This window comes from Taudactylus pleione, unplaced genomic scaffold (assembly GCF_031769625.1).
Source record: "Taudactylus pleione unplaced genomic scaffold, aTauple2 ptg000703l, whole genome shotgun sequence".
NCBI lineage: Eukaryota > Metazoa > Chordata > Amphibia > Anura > Myobatrachidae > Taudactylus > Taudactylus pleione.
Window position 1 is genome coordinate 3,427,983 of NW_028285105.1, and position 20,204 is coordinate 3,448,186.

General features: G+C 43.6%; 1 protein-coding gene across 1 annotated transcript in view; it reads right to left on the reverse strand.

Moving 5' to 3' along the window:
- The window catches only part of LRIT3 (leucine rich repeat, Ig-like and transmembrane domains 3), a 79,895-nt gene extending 63,019 nt beyond the window's left edge, over positions 1 to 16,876 (reverse strand). The window contains exons 1-3 of the mRNA XM_088456405.1: positions 16,657 to 16,876; positions 12,082 to 12,166; positions 8,822 to 9,294 (exon numbers count right to left, since the gene is read on the reverse strand). Coding sequence (XP_088312531.1) covers positions 8,822 to 9,294; positions 12,082 to 12,166; positions 16,657 to 16,696 — 598 coding nt within the window. The 5' untranslated portion in view covers positions 16,697 to 16,876. The remainder of the gene's footprint in view (positions 1 to 8,821; positions 9,295 to 12,081; positions 12,167 to 16,656) is intronic.
- Between the last annotated feature and the right edge of the window lie 3,328 nt (positions 16,877 to 20,204).

A 20,204-nucleotide genomic window follows, 5' to 3' on the forward strand; every position in this document is an offset into this window, starting at 1 on the left:
TAAAGCCTATTTAACAACTTTCAAAAGAACAGCTGAGAGGAACAGTTTGCCTAAAAATCAGTGGACAAGTCTACTGGCACTGTTCAACTAGGGGAACCGCAAAAGGCATATTTTAACTTGAGCCTTACTAATAGCAAGGACAATGTCAAACTAAAAACTGAAATTTTAACTCATTTGGGTACAATGAGTTAATCACTGGGTATACCAAGTAGATAAGCCTCTCCGGTTTCAAGTGCAGGAGCTCATCCATCTCCACCCTAAAACAGCAGACTAACTGGTGGAAATGGTGGAGAGTTACGTGGCAGCCAAGGAACTGTTAGGTGTACCAGAATGGTCCCTAGTCTTGCAACAGGAATCACCAGTGACTTCCGGTAAGACTGCTCCAGGGGAAAAGGGTCCTGGGCAGTGGAATAAACTTAAACATCCATAGAATGTAGGCTTGGAACCTGGAGATTGGCGAGCTGTGCCAGGGAGGTTCTTGCCTCTTATAAGATTGATAAAAATACGATCAGATGTTTTAGATTTGTTGGCTTGGGCCATGTTGCTGCTAATTGTACACTGAACCTATGCAATGTGATACTGCTCATGTAAATTGCAGTGTATCTTTCTTTGCTCAGCTAGCCTGCACTGCACACTGACAGGCTGAGCCAGATAAACAAATGTGTATAATCACTGTAGAAGGCAAACAGATAAAGGCTCTGTTAGATTCTGGTAACCCGGTTACTCTTATAAAAGATGAGGTGTTGAGCCCTAAAAATTTCAGGGGAATACAGTTGGTGTAACCTCTATACATGGGAATACCCAGCATTATGATACTGCTGAAGTATGGGTAGATCTTCTACCTTAGGCAGAATTCAGCCACAATAATAATTGTCTACTCTTCTACACCTTTCTTCATCGTGTATAAAGCTCGTCTTCTCCTCAAATTTTCGAGTCTAGGTCCATCCAAAGTTCCAGCAGTGGATTCTTTATATTGAGACTTTATAAATATCTGGGCTGAAGTCGTCAAGCATTTTTTGTGAACAAGAAATCTCATATGGAACCAACTCTGAAAGTAGGGCATAGACTGCGTTAGCCCAAAATCTGTGACTATGGCCGGGTATGTACTTGTCATGAAATCTGCGCCAAGACACATGGGTCAATTTACAAGATTAAGGGGGGTATCTAATTATCCATGAATGGTGAAAAACTGGGATTTTTTGCGATTATCCCCGTTTTTCACCTATGATTATAGATTATGAAAGCCCAGTGCTATGCCCTTGTACCCCTGGTGGTGGTGGGTGCGAGGTTCATGGTATGATAATATTGTTCTTTACAGGAGGCCTATAGGTCCCAGCAAGCCTGCCACAGCATGCCAGCACTTCTAGAACCACAAGTGCCTACAAGCCCGGACATTAAGGGCCCGCTGGCACCTGTAGTCCACCTGTAAAGAAAATATCAAAATAGATACAATACACTTAATGTTTTAATAAAAGTTTATCATACAGCATTTTCACCTGGGGCAACAGCCTTTAAGCTCTTTTACATGGCCGCCACCTCCCCAGGGCTTCCGGCATCTTCACCTGTGGGGTGGTGGCCTTTAAGTTCTTTTACATTGCCGCCGCCTTCCCAAGGCTTCTGGCGTCTTCACCTGGGGGGGCGGTGGCCTTTAAGCTCTTTTGCATGACCATCGCCTCCTAGGACTTCCAGCATCTACTGTCTTCGGGAGCTCTTGCACGCTCCTTCCCCGCTGCCTCATGCTGGCTTATATAAGCTAGTCAGAGGGGATAGGGTGATGATGTGGTGAGATGTGATTAGCTCGTGGTGGCCATCTTGAATTTCAAATATTAAGCTGAGGCACCATTTTTGAAATTGGAACTGCTGCCGAACTCAGCAGAATGGCGCCTGGCAGGGACTGGATCCTCTCAGATCCAGGCCTGCCGCCATGCCACGCCCACACCACCGCTGTGTCCCCGGAGCATATGCCCACTAGCCACCCAGGGATGACAGCTGTTCCATCACTGGACAGCAAATCCAGTGATGGATCCACTGTCCAATCACATCTGCCTGACAGACAGGGGCGTGCTTTCATGTGGCTGAATGCACGTCCCTGTCAGAGGCACTTGTATAGGTGCCGATTCTGCTTTTTTCAATGGGCTTTTACTGCCAGCAGCTTGGGCCCGTCCCCCACTTCATCTCCTTTAACCACTTGCCTGGCACGGTCGTATCAGATACGACCATACCAGACTGGGCTTTCCCTGACATGGTCATATCTGATACGACCAGTCAGAAATAGCCACTAGGCGGCTACGGGAAGTTAATCTTCCCGCAGCCGCCTATATCAGAGGGACCTTCTGGTCCCTCTACTCCCGCAGCTCCACCTCCTTTGTTTCCCGATCACTGCTGGCCACAGTGATCGGGCACCGTCGGCACCCCCCTCCCGGCGCACTTCAATAGAGGAAGCAGACAGGGCTCATGTAGCTCCAGCTGCTGCTGTGACCCAATCACTGTGGCCAGCAGTGATAGGGCAGCCGGCCCCACCCCCTTCAGTGAGAAGTAGCAGCAGCGGCTTTGGTAGCAGCCGCTGCTGCTATGTATCTGGGCCGCCAGAGCGGGGACGCCCTCCCGCTGTGGCTCCAGAACAGCTGTGATCACACTAGTGATCACTTCTGTTTAGAAGCAGTAGCGCTGGCTCTGGTAGCCTCCGCTGCTGCTATGTATCCGGGCCGCCAGCGGGAGACCCTACCTCTGTGGCTCCGGAAATACAGTGATCACTAGTTGATCACTGTGTAGTAGAAGCAGAAGCGGCGGCTCTGGTAGCCACCGCTGCTGCTATGTATCCGGGCTGCCAGTGGGACACCCTCTCGCTGCGGCTCCAGTACAGCTGTGATCACACTAGTGATCACAACTGTGTAGAAGCAGTAGCGGCGGCTCACATAGGCTATGCAGAATTGGGGGAAAGCATGACTTTGGCTGTATTTGGGTGCTGTCAGGGTTCAGCCCAGGATCGGCTATCTCTCACCTCCGTGCCGGCTTCCCCTGACTTTCTTGTGGTCAGACATCTGGTGCAGTGACGGGTGAGATGCTGAGTATTCTGCCTTAGGTGCTTTTGCAGACTTCCATGGTCGGCTGTGTGTTTTGGGGATCAGAGTTCCCATCATGGGCGCCGCCATGACAGTTCCTCTCAGGTGACAGTCCTCCTAACCAATGGTAGCATGATCTCGTCAGCTGACGCTGTGCTCCAATAATCTGCTACCCCTGGGTATAAATCCGCCCCCAGAACGTCAGGAAGTTGCTGTTCAACATCACCACATGACAGTACATAGTCATTTCTGGTGACAAACGGCTCGTGTTCCAGAGGCTGTATTGTTTCCCTCGCTGTTCCTGGTTACCTGTGATTTCCTGCATTCTACCCTGTGTTCACTGCAAGTCTAAACCTGTGTGCCTCACTTTACTCCCCACTATGCATACCATTCCTGTGTTCCATACAAGTTACAAGTTCCTGGCTTTCTGTTTGTCTCCAGTCACACCTTTATGAACTCAAGTCCCTGCATCCTGTGCAAGTCTACTTGTGTGCCTCACGTTACTCACTACTGTGTACAAGTCTCCAGTTCATCTGCCAGTGCATCCGGAGCTGAACTTTAGTGTACTATTCTCTCCATGGTGTACAAACCTCCAGTTCATCTGTCAGTGTGTCCGGAGCCACACCTTAGTGTACCAATACACATTCCGGTGACAAATCTCAAGTCATTTGCCAGTGTGTCCGAAGCTACCCCTTAGTGTACAAAACATATCCCTGTGTATTAACCTCCAAACTTCTGTCAGTGTGTCCAGAGCCGCACCTTGTGTCCGATATAACCATCCTTGTCTATTTCAGCCCTACATTCTACACTAGCCCTGTCTACTCTTCCAGTGCACCCTCAAGTGGCATCTTGTTACTGTGTTTCAGTGCAATCCATTCCTCCGTGTTGCTTCCCAGAGTTCCCTGTGTCAGTTATATAGTTATAGTTGTCCGTCTCTCCCAGGTACCTGTCCAGAGGGCCGCGATCTGCTCACCTGGTGCGGCGAAAACCATATCCCGCTTGGGGGGGTCACTGGAGAAAACCACCGTGGGTTAGACTCCGCGCCTCTGGGCAGGTCTTGCCAAACCTGGATTTGACCACAATTGAGAGACATAGTCTGTCATCCTCCCCCATTCTCATTCAGTATCCGAAACCCCTCAGTTCCTGACCTCATCAGAGGTATTCTCCGGAGCCGGTCGTGACAGGTGCTTCTTTTAGTATGGGTTGGGGAAAGTACATGATGATGATGAAAGGTAGGTAACCAAGAATACAGTAACATCAGTGGGCGAGTAGCGCTTAACTCTGCAACACAGCCACTGTGTCCTTTCAGAAATGTCTCCATTACTCATTTGAACAATTTTTTAAATAAAAATTAATGACCTGGTCACCATATAATTTGTTATTACTGCAACTGTATAACCAAACAGGAACTGTAATACGTATAGCATTTACAGTACCTAATGATTGTGCTTAAGATAAATAATATATGTAATCTGCCCTGTTCCTTGAATAACTAATATCCAGTGCAATGTATTCTAGATATTATAAAGTTAAACTAAACAAGAAATAATTTGTTGATCAGTGTAACTCTATGAACAGAACATTACAGGTTCCTCAGAGTCTCATATTACCACTGCCTCTATATTAATCAATTTTTATACTTAAAAAGGAGAGAGAGAATTTGATTTCCCAACACGTAATCAGTCATTTACAGACCTCAAAATCAGCAAACCTTCAAAGTTTCTTCATGCATGTTAGTGCATAATGTATCTTCAGAAACAATCCATAAAGCTGTCGCAGCCTGGGGAACTTGGGGTTGTGTACCCGAACTGTTGTGTGAGTCAGAGACACCTGAATCAAGAGGTGGTTTAAATGTAGATGGTTTAATATAGTTTCTGCTCATACAGCAATAGAGAAGACTATGAAATAAGATGTTATACTATAGTCCTCTGTGCAGAGATGATGCAATATGAAAATAGAACTTGAAGAACTTGGAATTTGTATCCGGACTGGAGTAACATGGATTGAACTTGAAGAACTTGGAATTTGTATCCGGACTGGAGTAACATGGATTGAACTTGCAGAACTTGGAATTTGTGTCCGGACTGGAGTAATGTGGATTGAACTTGAATAACTTGGAACTTGACTCCTGAATGGAGAAGCATAGGTTTCACACAGGGACCTCAGGAACATAAGTCATGCAGCAGCAATGGACAGTGTTGCACTGGCAACCAGCATGGTACAGGGAGGTCTTTTATACCAGCAGGCTGAGGCAGATAGGCTGAGGCAACTTGAGACTGCTGGTGACTGGATGCATGAGTATCACCTGACTTGGACCAGGATGGCCGCGTCCATGGTCCGGAAGACTTGTGCACTGGCGCGCCGTGCGCACATGGATCTGCGACAGAGGAACACAGGCAACAGCGGGGATGTTGCAGATGATTCTCAAGTGGAGGCCCAGCATCGAAAATCACGCGGGCAGCAGACCGGCGGCACCGTGGGCCGCGATGGCATAGGCACATGGGAAGATGCAGGGGTCTGAGGCAGAGGTCTCTAGCACGGTTTGTGACAAAAGCCACTTGTTGATGTAGCAGATTCTCAGGAAAATTAACAGTTTTTTTTTAAACCATAAAAATGCTAGGTGCACTATTTTCTTAACCCATACTTACCATGGAACCATTATGTACCCAACTGCTCCCTCTGTCCAGTACAAATATAGCCTCAGAATTCTGCCGTCTTCATCCCCTAATCCATTGGTTCCTTGTAAAATGAGTCATGCTTGCATAAATGTAGCGTTTCTAAGAGGATTTGTGCTAAGGCTTTTGCTCTAGTGACCTTTACAGCTTTGATGCTTTCGCAGTTGTCCAATCAACACTCATGACACAAGAAGTGTTGTTGGAGCACTGTATTTACTGCAACAATTGCAGAAGCAGTGGCTTTTGGGATGATTCTCTGTCAAACAGCAATTCAGGATGGAATTCTAAGGGGTTCTCAAACATAACATAAACAGATCCCAGCTAGCCCAGTCACTCCCAAATTAAATGACTACCTACCAAATGGAACTGTCCTGCATAAAAATGGACAATTGTATAAGAAATAAATATTATTTTATTGCGCTGTTAACTACCTGAGCAAAACAATATAAGTCATATGCCAAATAGTTATTCTAATAATACTTCAAGTTTACTTATTCTAATAATCCATCTAACAATATACATAAATTATTTTATAAACATAGGGCAATGTCCCCTACAATACTAAGGAGGGACTAATCAAGAATTAAGAGCAGTTCAATGATACTGTATCAATAGCATCAACATTCATTAATAATGAATTCAACAATCTTGCAGCAAATGGTACCTTTATTTTATCTATACTCATTTCCTTTTTTATTTATAAAACAATTCTATAATTTGATTAGATCGCTAGCAGAAATCTTCATTTTCAGTAACATTTTTAACTTAAAAATCTTATATTAATTTAATCTAGTTATATTTTATAATCAACAATTTACCTATTAGTAAAGTGCACCAACAAAGGGTAGTCCCTACTTTATTTTCTTTATGTATAGTGAGTTTTATATAGACTAAATTTCCTAGTACCCAATTCATTTATATAATAGCTGAATTTATAGAGAGAAAATAAAATAGAAATTGAGGTCAATACTTTTGATAATCACATTTCCAGGGACAAACCTAGGATTTCTAGAGGGCGGTTCCAATGTTTCAGAGCGTGGCCAGCGGATATTGGAGGTATAATTAGCACATAACAAGCAACAGTCTGCCTCATACATAGCGTAGTTTATGTAATACTACTCACATATACAGGGGCAGGGATCATAGTAAGCCGCAAGAATTTTAGATGTGGGCACCATTCCATTATCCAGGTCGCCTGCTCTGTGGAGCATTGGAGCAAGTCTGGAAATCCGGGGGAGTGGCTGAAGATCAAAGCACTGGCACTGGACGCATATTTACACATTGGTCTGCTTATACAGATATACACAGAGTCACACAGACGTGAACAGGATGACATACCAAGAGGGTCTGACACACATACATGATCACATAGAAACACAGTCTGGGGCACACAATATAGTGCCCACACCCGCCATCCTCGCATTACTGTCACTTTGTACCAGCTCCACCCTCTGTTATATTCCATGAATGCAGAGGCAGTACAGTACTGTGCTGTGTAGCCCATTCCCCTACTCAGACCACTGGTAAGTCTGAGCCTGAGAGAGAAAGTGGCAAGAGGGTAGAGTGGAGGTGGAGCACCGCAATAAGTGTCATTGTGCCCCCAGCCCCCTTCATGGTTTGCCTGTGTTCCAGTATTTGTGTGGGTGGAATTGGTCGGAAAATTGCAAATTGTGTCTTCGCTGCCCTGCCCACTGTGATTGTTTGCCTTCAGTAATGTCTATTCATAGAGATTTGCGTCATCATCACCTGCATCCCACCCACTTCATGGTCGTTCGGCAAGATGTGAGGGATTTGCCCTCTTTACCGGAAGCCGAGAGACTCTCTCCCAAATTTGTGGGTCTGCCGTGACTTCCAGGAGAGTGGGCAAGTATGACTCAGCTGTCCCTCCCTCTCTGACCTGCTTACAGCTCTGCAGCTGTAAATGAATAGTCCAGGGGGCCCCTTGAAAGAGAGCAGCCCAGGGGATGTGCCCTTCTTAATCTGGCTCTGCAGCCTAACATACAGGTCCTATGTTGGCCATTAGTTGGTTTGATGTTATTGTGACTGCGTTGTCTTCTAGATTCAGGAATAATAGATACATTAGAGGAATACATTTTAATTTACTTTTATCATGGATCTTGTGGCAGAAATAACATGTAATGATTACAGTATATTACTAAATAACATCGCAAACTACCATCCACAAAATGTTTTTTATGCTGGTGAATGTGCAGTCTCACCTCATACAATACCAACTATTCACAATCAATATTTCACACACTGGGTATGTACATATTTAGATGTGTGCAATGTATTAATTTGTGATAGTTTAAATCAACATTCTCCCAGACTTTTACCTCAGAGACCCACCCATTACCAGGTGCAGCAACGACTATTGCAAAATTTACAATAGTTTACAATCCACACTGTAATGTTAAGGAAAATTTACATAATAAAATCAAGATCTGTTTTAAAAAAATTTTTATTATATACTATTGCTCTTATGGTCATGATTCGACCCAATGGCCATGGAGGGGGTCAATGGAGGGGGGCAACTGGAATCTCCCCTGCATTTTGCCCATGACTTCATATAGTAGCTTTCTGTGCGGATATAATATTTTATACAAAAAAGCTGGGGTTTCATAAGCTGTTTTAGCACTTGAAATATTATTCAGGTAAGTCTTAGATATTAATAATGAATAAAGATAAGTGTTTTGTAGAAAATAAGTGTTAGTTATTTATTATAACTTGTGGTTGTTCTACAAAGTCTACAGTTAGCCACAAACAATCCTGCTGCTACAATATGCATAAGAGCCAAGTAACAGGATCATAGTCCTACCTGGCCGGAACTTGGTCGAATCACGTAATTATTAGGGACAATGATAATACTGCATGCACACAGAACATTTTCCAACATGCCAAATAATGATGGTGTTTATGTTGACACTTATATCCTTATTGACTGTTACACAAGAATTGGAGGCAAAATCGCAATGTGTTTGGTCAACAGAAAATTTTAAACCATGACATTTTTTTAAATTAACCCTCTAAACTTTCAATTAGAAATTCATTATGTAATTTATGGGGGGGATTTCCCAAACTTACCCAGTATAACTCGCAGGGGAAGTATTTCTGTACTCCTGGATGCTGGTTCTGAGAATGGAGGCCAGATGTCCAACAGGTCTGAAGGCAGAGAGGTGAGCTTATTGCTGGACACATCTAGGTAGGTAATGTTTTTTAGGTAACGTGCAGCCTCAGCTGGGATACTTGCTATCTTGTTGTTATGAAGGTCCAAGGTGCGCAATCGAGGCATCTCTAATAAAGATTCCCATGGAAAAATAGCTATCATGTTTCCATCCAGGCGTAATTCATGCAACTGTTTGAGATTGTAGAAGCTGCTTGAGTCAATGCTAGTAATACTGTTGTAGGTGACCCAAAGGTATTTCAGATCTACCAGGTAATAAAAGGCTTCAGTGGGAATTCTCCGAATGACTGTCTTTTCTACTCGAAGCTTCACAGTGTCAACTGGAACGTTGATAGGAATGTCAAACATGTCAGGATCATTGCAAAGGACAGTTCTGGGGTAATAAATAAAGATATCTTTATTAGGTACATGAGGTTTCAAAACTACAAAACTGGGGAGATGGTTAAATTACATCTGATTCCTAAAGTCAGTAGAGGCTCCATTTTGTGAGCTGAACCAGTATTCCTGAAAAAGCAGCCATTAATTTTATTAGGAAACCATTCATATTTTTCATTTACTAGGAGCAATATATGTCTTATTGTTTGCTATTTTATTTCATATTAGTGAACTTAGGGCCTCATTCAGACCCACTCGCAAGCGTCTGTCTGCTCGCAAGTGGGTCGATGGTGTGCACTGCGCATGCACACGACGGAGGGAGCTCCGTCATGCGCATGCGCCAGACACGACGAGCGAAGGACTTTCCTTCGCTCGTTGTGTCTGGTCAAAGGGGGCGTGCTGTCGATGTTGATTGACAGCACGCCCCCTTTGGTGGGCATGCCGGGGGCGTGCCTGCCAGACGGAGGCATTCCCAAGGGAACGCCTACCGTCAGAAGCCGGCCCCACTGACATCACTAGGTCAAGACCATCGCGACCATCATCCTGCACGCTCGTATGTGCTGTGGGTGGTGACCCACAGCTATACGAGCGTCCAGGAGGACGCTCCATTTTTATGGAGGACGGCCCTCATTCAGAGCGAGCGCTCTGGTCAGAGCGTCCGGCTCTGAATGAGGGCCTTATTTCAGTCTTCTGTACTACATTCTTATTTTTATCTATATTGCTGCATCATTTTTGTTTAATAAATATATTTGTCTGTCTGGTGTTAGAACATTAAAATGTATCACAGAAGACTATTTTACACTTGTTATTTCATTTTTTGTGCAAAAATTACATTTTATAACAGAAATGTGTATTTTTCCAGCAAGGCCTATCCAAATTGATATGATAGCAACAAAATGTTTGCTCCAATCTAAGGACATTCAGATGACCTCAGCAGCAAAGAGACTATGGAGAGTATTTTACAACTCTGGAAACAGAGATCAGGGAAGTTGTGGGAGATTTTTGTACAAGTTTAATTTTGCTGCAGAAAAGGTGATTTCTCAGAAATGTGAAGTTCCAGAGATACCATATTTGAGTTTAACTCTTGTTTCATCATCTAATGGAATGGCATCCTGCACTATGCGCCTGATTCGGAGATGGACGCAGAAGCACAGCCGCAGCGTCTTTGAACACAGTGGCTACAATATGCAAAAGCCGTAGGAGGCGTCTTAAGTAAAAATACGCCCTCTGTTGGCTTCTCACATCCGCTGTTGCATCCACCGGATCAACTGCATGACCATCAGACATCAAAGCAAAACCTTTAGGTTACTCAATATGTCCAAGAAAATCACACTACTTGGGCCAATGAAGCTATGTCGAAGGACGCAGCCACTGTTTTTCGGCATGCCCAGACAACTGGGCCAACACGTCCTGTTTTTCTGGAACATTCCTAGTTGCCGCCCCAAATGTCAGCAGCATGTCGGCGTTTGGGGCACTGCGAGCGACATTGCAACCCCAGGTCTGCACTAGCACGTGGGCAGAGCTAAAAACATCGGAGACATGAACAAACATCGGGTTACGTACATCTCTGAATTAGGTTCTATATTTGTAAATTAGGAATCCTATATAGTTAAAAAAAAATATGGGTGGAACAAAATTGCTAGAACTTTATGTGCCAAATGCTGCTGGAGAAAAGTGGAATAAGGTGAATATTCTGGCGAACAGATTTGAAAATTTTGCTCATCAATATCGATGAATAATGTCTGTTTGTCAACTTGCATTATTTTGATCATCCTTTGCTTGTGTGCTAGTTTGCATGGGGGTGTTCTGGATTCCTGAGCTCCACCAACAGCCACCCCACAGCTCTGTGGATGTATATCCTGCAAGCCACTATGGCCCTCATTCAGAGCCACTCGCTAGCGGCAGTACGCTCGTTCCGAGCGATGTTCGCACATCTGCGCATGCGTACGGATCGTTATACGCATGCGCGAACCAGTCAGTGCGGCCGAAATTCATCTGCTCGCAATATAGCGAATGCCTGCTATTTTGAGTGACAGAATGAGGCGTATGTGGGAGGTAACAGGGGAAGGTGCTTGAAAATGGGTGGTGGAGATCCGAACGCAGGCGTGCTTAAAGGTCAAAACGGGCGTTTTATGGGTGTGCATAATTAATACAGCAGCGTCATTGACCACGTCACTGGGTTATTTTATAGCCAGAACTGCTCGCAAGATTGTGGTAGCAAAAACCAACCACAAGAATAGCGAGCAGTTCATACGCTGGTCGATGTACTCGATTAATCTAATAAATAGCGGACATGACGTATGGTGCGAGCGGCCAGGGGGCGTTTTTAACAAATAAACGAGCGTATGTTTTGCTCGCTCGTTCAGACTTAGAGGTGTGAACAGACTGCAATTTGCGAACGGATCATTTGAATAGCCACCCCTTGTTTTTGAACGAACGACCGCAAATAGCGAACGGCTCTGAATCAGGCCCTATAGCTGTTATTTATAAGGCTGTATTAGTTGCCAGAGTGCTTTATGCAGGTGACACTATTTACAGTTCTTAGTTAGAATTTCTTACAGTACATGTATTGTATTAGCATCACTTGGGTGATATACAAAAATGTTAGACACTACAGAAAATAACTACCCTAGGAACTTTTCATTATACTTGCATAAAATTGTGAACTAAACATGTAAGGCTTATATTCTATATAACTGCCCTAGGACATACACAGTGCAATCCTTTATGTGCAGTATACTGTATGTCTGCATTATCTGTGTTTAAGTATCCAGAAAGCACCTACCTTGCCCCAGTGCCGTCACTTCTCCCGTGGAAAATACAAGTGCATTGTGACGGGCAAAAAGCTTCAAGTTTCCCAAGAGTCTGTACTAAAAGATAAAAGTAAATGAACAGAAACATGTTTTTATGCGATTAGGAGGAAGTCAACCAATTTTGACACTTCATCGTTTAAGCCACGCGAGTGTCATTCTGAGACAGGGAGCTAGAGTGGTATACGCTCATTTAGTAATAGAAGATTACATGAGATTAACTGAGATCTAGAGTTACTTAACCTTCACATGTGTTCTTTAAGGGATTGCAGGGTCACAGTCTGCTGGGATTCCACACATATAACCATTCACGTAACACATAGACATATCTGGTGTTACTCTATCAAAATAGAACTATTCCAACTACAATTAAGTCCTGTAGATAAAGTTATTACATAGCTTGATCCATGATATTTGAATACATAGGGCCTGATCCAGATGCAACCCACTACTGTAATACTACAAGATACCACTGTGTGTTAACCCCTGCATATATTGCTCTCATCCTGTACCTGCTGTTATCCTTAATAACATGTCAGGAATTGTGTGTTTCTGTAACAGGTGAGCTTTGAGCGAGGAAGGGTGTTGGAAGGAGATCAGCAGCACTCTGCGCTGCCTCCCTCTTATTTCCCTGAACCGAAGGACACTAGGACTCGCCGTGGCTCTTACAGCAGGTCTGTCCTGCAGGATGCACTTCTTAGGGTTACTCAGATGTCTGATAGACACGCAGCTGATCCCAAGGCTGCGTCTTCCGACACAGCATCGGATCAGAGAAGGCGGCAGTGGACGTTTTTTTACTTACGACACCTCCTGCTGCTTTTGAATATTGTATCACGGACACTGTGTGCAAAGACACACCGGCTGTGCTACTGCTTCCATCTCTGATTTAGACTTAATATTTGAATCGATTTAAGTGGATGTTTCTGCTCCTATTTCTTCATAAGGTCACAACCACAGTTATATAACTAAAACGTTATTGGTGTGTGATTTAGAATCCATTTAGATAAGCAGTTGATGAGTGTCTAACAAGAAATTGATTGAGATTAGGGTATTTGGGGAGGACACTACTGCTTGTCTGAGCAAATCCATAACTGTACTTTTTTTTAAGAATAATCAATAAAAAATCAGCTGTGGTTACCAATTGATACTATTATGATATTTACATGCAGGTGTCAGTGGCAAAGCTAGAGGTAATCAGTCCCCAGGGCCGTAGAGGGTAGTGCGGCCGGTGCCATCGCACAGGGCACCACAGGTCAGGGGGAGCTGTTTGGGCCTGTCAAATTTCTGTTTATTATCATTCTTGCTTGTAGCTTCCTCTTATTTAATCCTCAGCATCTCCTGGCCTCTCATATATCTTCCCTGGCCCTTCCCCATGAAGCAATGGCCCTTTTTTGGGTGCATTATGTCCCTTTGAAAAATGAGAGGGGTGCCAATGCTCTTTCTGGCACAGGGCACCAAAAAAGTCTAGTTATGGCTCTGCCAGTCCGGTAAACATGTAGGTAGCAATAACATAGTTTTTAGATGTGTGATAACATATCACATTTGTATGAAGGCCTGGATTCACCTATTTGCTGCTACTTTGTGCCCCTACTCACGTGTGGCCCCAGCTTTTATGGTACCAACTCCCAATGCATTAGAGTTACATTAAATATATAATAAAAGGGAATTATATAGAATGTGTGAATAATATAAGAATTAATAATAATATGCAAAATAAAAACCTAAATACTCTTAAATACACTGTGAGCAGAGTCCCTGTACTGCTACACCTATACTCCTGGCCTTTGTGGTGGCAGTTATGCATATAGATGGCAGTTGCTCCCATATCTGGCATAACTGTTCACTTTGATGAGCACGTTTCTTTCAGCTATATAGATTCTAGCTTGGAGGTGACCTGGTATCAGCAGCATAAGATCTACAGGAGAGATTACCAGACAGGCCCATTAGCATACAGGTCATACTTGCCAACTCTCCCTCATTGTCAGGGAGACTCCCAGATATAATAGCAACCTCCCTGTCTCCCTGAAGAGTCTAGCAATCTCCCTGATTTTTACCCCCATTAAGCAGCTGTTATATATATAGAAAAACACATTAATTATATATATATATATATATATATTCAAATGGGATCATTAGTATGATTTCCATGCATTGGTTATAATAAGACACATTGATCCCTATGGCTACATGCATTTTCTGAAAAGTATCAGTGTGTTTTCATCAACAAGTAGATCTTACTGACGCCTTTGGGGCTCATTTATGTTTGGATTAGGGATGTGCAGGCTCGGTTCTACTCGGTTCCGTTCGTTTTTTTTTACCGAATCTTATTGGCTATCCAAAACTCGTGACAGCTGAAACCCAATAAGATTCGGTAAAAAAAAAACGAACGGAACCGAGTAGAACCGAGCCTGCACATCCCTAGTTTGGATGTAAATCAATTTTATGACACACCTCTCAGATGTACAGTACACGCCCACTTTACCACTGCGCTCATAGGTGCAGCTTTCACAATCTCCCTGAAATGCTTTTGCAAAGGAAGGTAAGTATGATGCAGGTGTATATACATAGCTTACAAATGTGAAATATGTACACATATATGTTCTAGATGTGAGATAACCAGTCACACTTGTATGCAGGTACCAGATGTGCAGCTTGTAGTAGTGAGTTTACTAGTAACATTGGTATGCAAGTGGCAGCTTGTAGATGTGACGTGTTCCTTTACATTGGTACATAAGTGTCAGTAGCATAGCTATTAAAGATGAGATGACCAGTCACACTTATATTTTGAATGTAGATAACTGTATTATAGCTTCTAGATTTGGGATGACCAGACACATTAGTATGCAGGTGTCAGTGCTGAACCTTCTAGATATATTATTTTACATATTTGGCATAACTTTTTAATATGAGATGACCAGTTACATATATACGTAGATGGCAGTGCCATAGGTTCCATATTTCAGATGACAAAACACATTGGTATGCATGTGGCAATGGCTTAGCTTTTAGATGTATGCAAATTAAAGTAGCTTCTTATACTGAGATAATCACCCACATATGATATATTGGTGTCTGTTTCATGGGTTCTACATTTCAAGAGTCCAGTTACACTTGCATAGCTTCTAGATGTAAGATACATAGGGGTCTGTTCATTGCCATTAAACGGGCTGTTACACACATGGGCCCAAACATTATTAAGGCAGGGTTATGTATTGCAGGGACAGCTGCTTTTCCCTGCACCGGAAAAATGCTGAATTGCTCTGGTAGTTAAGTATCCATTACTGCAGTGGTTCTCAAACTCGGTCCTCAGGACCCCACACAGTTCATGTTTTCCAGGTCACCCAGCAGGTGCACAGGTGTACTCATTACTCACTGACACATTTCAAAATATCCACAGGTGAAACTAATTATTTCAATTGTGATTCTGTCAGGAGACCTGCAAAACATGCACTGTTTGGGGTCCTGAGGACTGAGTTAAGCTGGCCACACACTAGACCAGTGGTTCTCAAACTCGGTCCTCAGGACCCCACACAGGTCACGTTTTCCAGGTCACCCAGCAGGTGCACAGGTGTGTTCATTACTCACTGACACATTTTAAAAGATCCACAGGTGGAGCTAATTTCACTTGTGATTCTGTCAGGAGACCTGCAAAACATGCACCGTTTGGGGTCCCGAGGACCGAGTTTGAGAACCTGTGCACTAGACCAACTTACATCCTACTAGTTGATTGGTTGGAATGAAAATCTGGTAACATATGGGAATAACTGATGATCAGTAACTTGCTCCTAAATGCCAGAAAACAGATGAAAATGGTCGTCAGACAAGTTTGTTAAATGTATGATATAAACTATTTGTTCAATCAACAGTTTTTTTCCATTTTCCGGCGTTTGGGAGCAAATTGCTGATTGTCATTTGCTTTCATACCTTACCAGATTTTCATTCCAACCAATCAACTAGTTAGATGGTTGGACAGATAATCTTTAGATGTGTGGCCAGCTTTAGGGAACCTGTGCCCTACTGCAATTCACAGCGAGCTGGATACTTAATTATCTGGGGGTCCAATAATAACTAGGTTTCATATACACATATCAGTATGCAAGTGCTAGTAGCATCCTTTCTAGATTTTTGATTATCAGTTGCATTTGGATGTGGATGGCAGTGGTGGTGTAGCTTATTGATGTGATATAAAGAGTCACGTATGCATGATGATGGCCCTGGCATAAATTCTTACATGACACTGGTGTGCATGTGGCAGTGGTGTACCTTCTGTAAGATGGCAAGGCAAATTGGTATGTGGTGGATTATTATTATCATTTACTTACATAGCACTACCATATTACACATTGCTGTACAGATATTTATGATTCACAGCAGTCCCTGCCCCATTGGAGCTAGCAGGGTAAATTCTCTACACACACGCACAAGTCCATTATAGGCAGCAGCCAATTATCCTACCTGTATATTTTTGGATTGTGGGAGGAAACTGTAACTGCTTGGGGAAAACATACAAACACCTCACAGATAGGACCCTGATCAGAAGCTGTGCATACCATTGTACCTCTGTGCTGTGCAAGTGAAATAAAAAAACATCTTTTCAAGATCTTAGAACACCCATCACATTGGTATGCAGGTGTCAGTGGCACAGCTTTCATCGTCAGACGATTAGTCCCTTCTGTCTGTGGATGCATGTGGTACAGTTTTTAGATATGAGATGAGCAGCCATGTATGTGGCATTGGTTTAGAGCAGAGGTTCCCAACCACGGTACTCAAGGCACGCTAACAGTCAAGGTTTTGGTGATAGCCATACTTGAGCACAAGTGACTTAATTAGTATCTCAGTTATTTTGATTTAACCATCTGTGCACAATCATGGATAACACTAAAACCAGGACTATTAGTGAACCTGGAGGACTGAGGTTGGGAATCACTGGTTTAGGGTCTAAGGAGCTCATTCAGACCCGCTCACTAGATGCATTTGCTCGCTCCCAGCGTATGCAAATCTAATGCACGCCCAGCAAGGCAGACAATCATACGGCAAGGCATTAGGAAACCCACTATGTCTTGGCGTGTGATCACTTTGTGTATGCAGACACCCACCAGCCATTCCTAAGATGCCCACTTGCGCATGTCATCTCCTGGAAGTGCATGAAAACATTGGTACATCGAGCACCATCGGATGTGCTCGCAGAACTTGAGGTTGACCTTGCCGCAAGCACTGCGATCACTTCAATGTGAAATACAACCAGGTACCTTTTTGAAAAAGCCTCCCAGTGAGGAGAAACATGTTGAAGGATACAGAAGGAGCCTGTTAAGCCTACTCTACAAACCTGGGAAACCATTTGTTCTGTGCTATACGCTGGGCATTTACCCCAAGGACACAGAGGTGCTACTTCTTTGGGACTGTCTCAGCTCGTGCCATATTCCACCTGGGCGCTGTCTGCTGTGCATGGCTGCATTGGAGGCGGCACATCCCTGCGCCGAGGGGTGGAGACAGAGTCGACCTGCGATGGTTATTGTGCCTTCGTCCCACATTTGACTGTGAGTAAGCTTTGCCACGGATTTTACTTCTACATCTGTTACAGATGTACAGATTATTGGAGCTTACTGTACTTTACAACACAGAGCCAGTGCTGAACATACTGGGCATCATTCAGAAGGTCGTTAGATGCAAGCGGTCGCTCTGAATCAGGGCGGCCGCTTGCATCCTGAATGGCCTCCTCCTTGTCGATCGTTAAGCTGTGGGTTAACATGGGTGATGGTCACGATGGTCAAGACCATCGCGACCATCGGGGATTATGACCAGACCCTAGGGTCTTGGCACTCGTAAGCCCCAGGGAGCTTCCTGCTCTGTTTGAGCAGGAAGTTCCCCACTGACATCAGCAATGATGTCAGTGGGGCCACCCCCAAACGGCAAGCGTTCCAACTGGAATGCCTCTGTTTGGCTGGGCACGACCAGCAAACGGGGCGAGCTGTCTATCAACACCAACAGCACGCCCCATCTGCTACGAGACCCCTAGCGAAAGAGCGCCCGTCGTTAGCCGGGTCTCACGCATGCGCATGACGGAGCCGGCTCCGTCGTGCTAATGCTCTGTGGGGCAACATCGAGTCGGTTGTGAGCGCTCACGACTGACTCTGAATGAGCTCCACAGTGCCTACGACTTGATACACTGCTGGAGCACATTGGGACTGATACCTAATAGCTATCTAAGTATCTGCTCAGCAGATTACACGGATACAGTAACACACCTACTTCTTCAATATCAGCTACAAAACTTCTTCAATATCAGCTACAAAGAGGTGCCTCTTATCATATATATTTTTTTCTCTTTTTTTCCCAGGTCTGTGAGTATATGGAATTCCATTGATATACTGAATATATGAACAATGCATTTCTAAATCCACTTCATTGGAACTTCAAAGCATCTGTGCACTAGCACTACTGCAATATTGTATTGTAGCATTTTATGTGATACATTGTTGTTTTATTTCTTGTACACATTTATTAGAATGTGGACACATTAGTGTATTGGTATATAGGAATCTGTCCCTATTCAGTACATTATTTGAGTCATAGTGAGGATCGCCTTTCCTCTTTTATGTGGATATGTTCTAATGTCATTTTATATTGTATTTTATTTACTGTGATATCGTGATTAAAATAGAATATTTTATTATTTGAATGTTTTGTGTCCTTTAGTGCCACCTTATACATTTTTGGTTGTATCTTTCTTTGTGAGAAGCTTGGTGAAGCCTCTCATATAGGTGTGCAGCAAATTTTGACACTTTGTCCATATACACCACTGTTGGCACCAGGTACCTCTTTGTTTTATAGTGCCTGTTATTTATGCACGCCTTTGAAACGGCATTAAGATGCTCAGACACGCCTGCGTTCGTACCTCCACTCCCCCGTTTCTAGTGGCCTGCCCTTGTTACCACCCACAAACTGCCTCTCCTGTCACTTATTCAGCTGGGCTGTTTATGCTGGGCGAGCGAGCGCTTCCCGATCTTTTGCACTGGTTCGCGCACGCGCATTGCGATACATACACATGTGCAGATTGCAAATATCGGCCAGCTATGAGTGATCCCATCCTAGCGAGCGGTCTGAATCAGTTCCTAAATGCGAGTTGACCAGTCACAGCGGTATGCAGGGATCAGTTGCATAAATTCTAGATCTGAGATGACAAATCATATTGGTATGCAGATGGCAGTGATGAGGCACATTTATACATAGTATGTGTATGCATCAACGGACAAACTGGTCAACTTGATAGGTGAATGTTATCTATATATTATTCAATAATAATACTTATGAAGAATATTTTACATTGACACATTTAAAACTATTTTTCTGTAAGTATGCCTTGATAGGTACATTGATTTATAAGGTGTTTTGTATTGAAGGAATATGCGAAATTGTCTGGGCAGCCAGTTTGTGATTGATCCATTTCACAGACAGCCACAATTTACCATGGGTTAGCGTAGAAGTGCCAGTTCTCCAGGTTTTAGTAAACACCTCATTTCACATGCTGTATCTCCTCACTGTTTGTGTAGTTGCTATAATTCATTCTTGCCCTTAACCTACAGCATACCACAAATACTTGTACTAACTGTTCCCATTCCAGACGGTGCTTTCACAATATTAAAAGTGGGAAAAATTGCTTAAGCAGCCTCACTTGAGCAGCATTTCCCATTCCAAGCTGTATATTGATATCTGATTCTGTTAAAGTGGTACTTAAGGCAATATACTGTAATAAATAAAAGAATGACTAATGTCTGTATTGCTCACCATGAATTATTATACACCAGCACTTCAGCACTGGAAGGTGCTTTGGTAATAGTGCTTGATTATTGTAAGCAAACCTTTTATACTTTTTTGACAACGTGGCCACTAGAGGGCAATGTTACTTTGTGGTCTGTGGATAATGAGCATATCTCTGCTGTGCTTTAAACACGGGGCCTGAGATGGACGGAGAAGCACAGTCGCTGTGTCCTTGTAGCCAGCGGCTGTGCTAAAATATGCAAATGCTGCAGGAGGCGCCCACTGCCGGCTTCTCACATCCGCTGCTGCGTCGCAAATAGCAAATTTTAGCATTCAGCAG